General features: G+C 43.6%; 1 protein-coding gene across 2 annotated transcripts in view; it reads left to right on the forward strand.

Moving 5' to 3' along the window:
- Window positions 1–5,033, forward strand: part of LOC104846102 (tumor necrosis factor receptor superfamily member 10A-like) — a 37,847-nt gene extending 32,814 nt beyond the window's left edge. For both annotated transcript variants that reach the window (XM_010592375.3, XM_010592374.3), the window contains 4 exons: window positions 180–211; window positions 675–842; window positions 3,170–3,239; window positions 4,050–5,033. In XM_010592375.3, the coding sequence (XP_010590677.2) occupies window positions 180–211; window positions 675–842; window positions 3,170–3,239; window positions 4,050–4,426 (647 nt within the window). In that variant the 3' untranslated portion in view covers window positions 4,427–5,033. The remainder of the gene's footprint in view (window positions 1–179; window positions 212–674; window positions 843–3,169; window positions 3,240–4,049) is intronic.
- Window positions 5,034–6,412: the final 1,379 nt, after the last annotated feature.

Genomic DNA, 6,412 nt, shown 5'->3' on the forward strand with positions numbered 1-6,412 from the left:
TGGAAACAGCTCATCCCCATCATCCTCACACACTGAGTTTGCCAGCCCAGGGCTCTTGATTCTGAGTCTGAGTCCCCAGTAGTTGCACTGCCAGCTGGCCCTGCCCTGGGAGGAGGCTGGAGCTGCAGAGAGGGGCCCTCCCTCCCCACTTGCTAAAGGAGATGTTCCTTCTCTTCCAGGTTGTGGAATGGCCTCCAAATACGTAAACAGAGTGAGTTGGTGTGTTCGTTTGCTGGGGACATCGGCTTTCAGGAGCTGCTTCCCAACCCACAGACAGTCCCAGCAGGGAGCGGGAAGGATTGACTTCCTGATGTGTCCTGTGCTCCCTTCCCCTGCCCAGGCCTGACAGCTCTCCAGCATTGCCTGGTGGCTCTGAGATGACTGTGAGATGGCAGGTGGCCCAAGTGATTCCCAACTGACCAGCTGTGGCGCTGGAGTCCTGTCCTTCTCATGTTTGGGAGAGACCCTCATGGGCACCCATGGAGGGAGAGGGTGTGTTAGTCAGGGTGCTGAACTCACCTTAGGCACCACCCCAGGGTCCTGGATTTGCTGAGCTGTGTACCCACCCGGGATGACACTCCCAAGAGGGGTGGGGAAGGCAGGACAACCCGCCCTGAGAGTCCGTGCAGGGGCCTTGGGTGTGCACCCTGACTGGGGCTCTTCCTCTTCCCTAGGTCTTGTTCTGGCGGCTGTGCTCCCAAGAAGGGCCTGGGACTCATGACAATGCTCAAAATGAGGCCCTGAGCAACAGACTGGACCCTGAGCTGGAAGAGGAAGGCCAGGAGCAGACTGAGGTGACAGGTGACAGGGGACAGACCCCAGTGGAAGCAGAGCCTCTCCAGGTGAGTGAGTGACACTGTGCCTGGCCTTGGCCTTTCCTGCTAGCCCTGTAGTCTTGGTAGAAAGAGGGAAGGTGATGTCCATTCAGTTCTCCTGGGGCATGGAGAAGTGGTGACGTTGGAGAGACCAGGGACCTGAGTGAAAGGGGCTGCCTGGGGGGGTGGGTGGTGGGGGGTCTGCTCATGCTGATGTCACATCGTGTATTTTTATTGTCTGTCTTGTACTCACTATTTCCCCAGAGCTAGAGCAGTGGGCACTCTGATATGCATTGAATGACTGGATAAGGGCTACACAACATTCCACTGTGTGGTTGAAATGGATGTAGTAAGCCATCCTTATACCATTAGGGATTTTGAATTTATTTCAAAGTTATCACATTGTACATATTTGAAAATGAATCTTTGTCCACATTTCTGATCATGTTCATAGGTGACTTTTAAAAGAAGTAGAATTTCTGAATAACATCAAGAAGTACTTTTTTTGCTACACACACACATCTACAGTTTGGTTCATCACAGTTCATCAGTTTTGATCTTATATTGGATGCTTTTTTTGTCTTCATTTTTGCTAAGGAGGAAACATTTTACTGGCTTAAATTTACATTTCTTTGTTTTCATTCTATGTTGCATATTTACTAGATGTGTGAATCTGTTTCTTTAATTGGTTGTCTATGGTTTCTGTCTTGTCTGTCAGCGTCTTTCTATGGAGACATGCTCTCCTGCACAGGCATTTTCTCACACAGGAAAGAGATTCTTAATTTCTTGTTTACCTTTCCATCTTGGCTGATATTTTAATGCACAGAACATCTACATTTTCAATAGTTAAATATCTTCATGTATTTATTATTTCATTACTCGTAAGTTTAGAAAGTCCTTCCCCAACAAAAGATAACGTGAGCTTCTCTAATTCCTTAGGGTTTGTTTTTTAATTAAAAATGTGATTGTTAGCATAAGCTCAACAGAAGTTATTTTGTGATACAACATGAAGTGAGGAGCTACCCCGATTGTTCTCGGTAACTGTGTTGTTTCTATAATACCGCTTAGCAACAGATTTTCCTATTTCCCTCTGCTTTTGGCTCCTTTATCACATGTTAAATGTTTACATAGACAATCATCTCTTTCCACCTAGACCATTCTGTTTCCTTAACTTTTGTGCATCAACAACACATTTTTTTAATATTGAGAAAATATACTAAATGAAAAAAAATCAATAATACCCTATCCTGATTAACCAGTGTTGATGTTTTTAGAAACAGTGCAATACATATCCATTGTAGGAAAATGTCAATAACATAAGAAGGCCCTCAGTAATTAAAAAAAGCCTCCCTACTTGTCCCCTAGCCCCCTGGTGCTTTTTATTTGCAGTAACTCTGATAATAATACCTTGTGATTCTTTGCTAAAATCATTGTGTATATGCCCTCTATATATACATGCATATGAATATGCAGATTAGTCTGGTAAGCATTAAGATCTAATCAATATTCAATATTTTTCTTATCAAAGAAGATAATATTCATCGGTGCAAGTATTTTATTGTAACTTAATTAATTTTATCTGTTCCCTTCCAAGACTCATGCCCCTTATTTTTGTTTCATGTCTTGCTCATAAGCCAGAACAGTCAGAATAACGTTCAGCGTGCTGAGAGAGTGCAGGCGTTTGGTCTTACTTTGACGTTGCAGGGAAGGCCTATAGTGCTTTATCACAAAGAATGACCTTCACTCCTGTTTTGATATAGAAAACCCTTTCATTATGGATGCACTCTCCTATCCTGTTTTCAAAAATCAGAATTGGTGGTTAAGGTTACCAAAAGTAATTTCAACCTCCATTGACGTTTTCTGGTGCTTTCGTTTTCTTCTTATTTAAACTATTGATATGATACGTTATTATTAATCAAAGCACATTTGCGTTCTGAAATAAACCCTATTTTAGATTTTCCAAAATGCCCACATACATATTCTATTTGAGTCTCATAAAAGGCTGTGAGGACCAGTTGTCTCCTGTCGGGCTGCATGGGAATTGACTAGAGGGGCAGAAGGGTACTCTCTGGGGTGGTGGAAATGGTCTGTCTCTTGGTTTGGGTATTGTTTACACAGGGGTGAACAGTTGTCTGAACTGGAACAGAATATGTAGGATGTATGTACCTCACTGCGTGTCAGGTATGCCTCAACAAGCAAGCAAACAGCCTGTGAGGGACTCAGGCTAGGAGGTTTAGCTCTGTTTCCAGTCAGTCCCACAGGGGGCACTGGCGTTCCTCAGGTCACACAGCTGGCTGGGTGTCAGGGTCAGTTCTAGAATCCAGGGCTCCTGACTTCTCCACTGTGTTTTGTAGGGTAATGCTGAAGGGTCTCAGATGAGAAGGGTGCCGCTGGTTGTAGTGAATGGTGCAGACCCCGCTGAAAGTAAGTCCTTTGTTCAGGGCAGTACCATGTAAAAGATGAATGAATTATATCTCGTTAATATTTTTTGTATCTTGATAACGTGTACAAATAGTATTTTGTATATATTGAGCTACATAAAATGTACTACTAAAATTAATGTCACCTTTTTTCTCCTAATGTAGATGAGGAAATATGACATTATATTTACGACTCTCCTTATATAACTATTGGATGGCAATATCAGTGCATTTCACATGCATCTCATTTAATCCCTCATTTGCTCCATTTTACGGATTAAACTGTTGCTCAGAGTTTACTTGCCCCTAGTAGGTCTGCTTCAGTGTCAGTGAGGTCAAGCTGGGATAAACCCAGAGATCTCCTACCTCCAGGCCCTTGCTCTTTCCACTAAGGCAGGTGCTCCAGCCCAGGGATCTGACTCTCATGACAAGCACAGCCAAGCAGTGTCCCTCCTTTGAGGTCCTGTTGCACCCATGGTCTGTCCTTTTCCTCTGGCTGGTGCCATAGGTCGCTTTCTTTCTCCATCAGGGCCCATCCTGCCTTCTCAAGTCGGGTGTCAGCCCTCCCCTAGGTCAGGGCTCTCTGTCGACCTTGACTGTCCCCCAGTGCCATGGACGTGGCGAGGGCCAGGCAGTGATGTCTCATCCTCTGCAGTTGGGGAAGCAGGTGGGGGACGTGGAGCAGCAGGCAGACTACAATAGGGGGGTCATCAGTGTCTACCGTGGGGGCCTAGGCCTAACTTAGGGTTCTCTGCCCTTTCTGAAGTGCATCCCATCTAACCTCACTGTCTCTCTGACTTTAAATCTCACACAGCTCTAAGGTCATTCTTTGATTACTTCATAAAAGAAGTGCCCTTAGCTTCCTGGAAGGCAGTCATGCGGCAGATGGGCCTCACAGACAATGAGATGGAAATGGCCAGAGCCAGTGAAACAGATATCACCGAACAGCACTACAAAATGCTGGTCCAGTGGCACCAAAAGACAGGGAAGGATGCCTCTGTGAACACCCTGCTGGATGCCTTGGAAACACAAGGACAAAGAAATGCAAGAGAGAGAATTCAGGACTACCTGTTGCTCTCCGGAAAGTACACCTACGCAGAATCCAGGACAGCCACCAATGATATGTGTGTGTGTACAGGAATGAAAGAATTGCTTCATGACCCACTTCAGACACCAGCCTGGAATAAATAGCCAAAAATCTAACATGAACAGTACACGAATAAACGGCCTTCAGATACTATACAGCAGTTAAAATGTTCTGGAATTCTTTTTGGAATAATTTTCTTGACATATTGGCAATGATAAGCAAACTGTAGAAATGTATGATTCTACTTATGGTATACTCACATGTTTCTGTGGGTCTGGACAGTTGTTTTCAGGATCTCATTGTTTTCAACTTATGCACTTTTTAACATCATAGGAAAAAAATTTTAACTTATATTGCAAGATCCATGTACGTTGCTATATTTATATTTAATTGTGTCTAGTGTTCTTGGGTGGCACTAACAGTTAAGCTGTCAGCTATTAACTGAAAGGTTGGCAGTTCGAACCCACCCAGAAGTGCCTTGAAGGAAATGCCTGGTGACCTGCTTCTGAAAGGTCACAGAGCCTATGGAGCACAATTCTACTCCAACACACGTAGGCCACCATGAGTTGGAATCAACTCAACGGCAATTGGTAGTGGCCGTATTAATACTGTATGATGTGGATCTTTATATTTATATATTTTTATGTATTATGGGAAACCCAACTGGGAAAAAAAAAAAAAGGGAAATTTAACTAGTTTGTTTACTAGGGTTACCTGGAAGAGACTGAAGAACCAAAACACAAGTAGAATGAAAAAAGTCTGGCGTGGAAAATCCTAATCCATATATTTGCACTGATTGTGTTCCAGTTTCATTCCTATGCACTTTGAGCCTACCCAGGTTTGGATGACTCAAAAAAAAAGAAGCCACTTCTTAAGGGGCCAGACTGTGAAACTTGACAATTGTATAGGTGTGCGATTATTTATTTACAGATGGATGTTTACAAGTGACTGAGAACTTCAGTAGTGGTATGTGAACCCCATGTTTCTGGCTTGTATGCAATGTGAGCGGTCTGCTTGGGCCTCCCTTTCCTCATCTTTGCACAGAGGTAGGGAGAGTGGGACATAGGGTTAGATCTGGGATGACAAATGGGTTTCCCTTCATGTGTCATTTCTGATGAATGTTAGCAGCTGTGCAGGACACCATGTTGAGAACGTTACCCTATCTGGGCTCAGGAGAGAGAGGGCAGTGACCTGTTTCTGATGTCTGGCATGGTCATAAGAAGAAAGACCTGTCAGTACACATAATTTGTGTTAAATGTTTGCTGAGGACCAAGTGATCTCTCTCACTTCTGGTGGTCTGTGAATCAGAGCCCCAGAGCTGCCTTTTGGGGTCCGGATTGCCTATCTGAAGAGCTTAGCCCCTCTGTAAGCATCTGACTTCTACATAAAAGAGTTATACATAATAACTACTCTGGGAATGAACCCTAGAAATAGCTGCTACATTAGGGTTTTGACCTTTTGTTGTATTTTTTTAAATCCTTGGTACCCATTTCAGTTCTCCTTTGCCAGACCTTTCTCCATAGTGTTCCAGGGATGGCAAGATAATTTTATTGAGATTAAGTCTGGGGGGTGGGGAAAGAGTTGATCTTTTTCATCTCAAGGCTCTGTGTGTTGTGTTGTTCTGGGGGCTAGTGCAACTGAGCTAAAAATAGAACTTCCTAAAAATGCAGGTGTATTAGGGCATTGTTTTTTCACTGGTGTTTTGAGGAGGGACCAGGCCCCAGGTTAGTCTGGTGCTAAAATCTTTTTTCTGTTTATTTCTGAGGTCCAGCTGGGCTGAACACTTTACATGGAACTTTGCATTTGCTATTCCTCTGAGCAGAACACTCTGCTGTCATAGCTTTAGATGGACTCACATACTTTTGTCAACAAGGCGGCAGCTCACTTATCCCTTTCTCAGAGGACTTCCTTGACTGCCCATCTAAAGTATTAGCCTTACCAGGGTTTGCCATGTTTACTCATTTACTTGTCTATTGTCTTTCACTAGAAGTAAGCTTCATGAGAATACAAAAATATTTTTTTGTTGCTTTATACCAAGTCCAAATAGCACCTACCACATGATAGGCTCTTAATCTTTCTTTAATGGTCGA

This window comes from Loxodonta africana, chromosome 19 (assembly GCF_030014295.1).
Source record: "Loxodonta africana isolate mLoxAfr1 chromosome 19, mLoxAfr1.hap2, whole genome shotgun sequence".
In the NCBI taxonomy this organism is placed as follows: domain Eukaryota; kingdom Metazoa; phylum Chordata; class Mammalia; order Proboscidea; family Elephantidae; genus Loxodonta; species Loxodonta africana.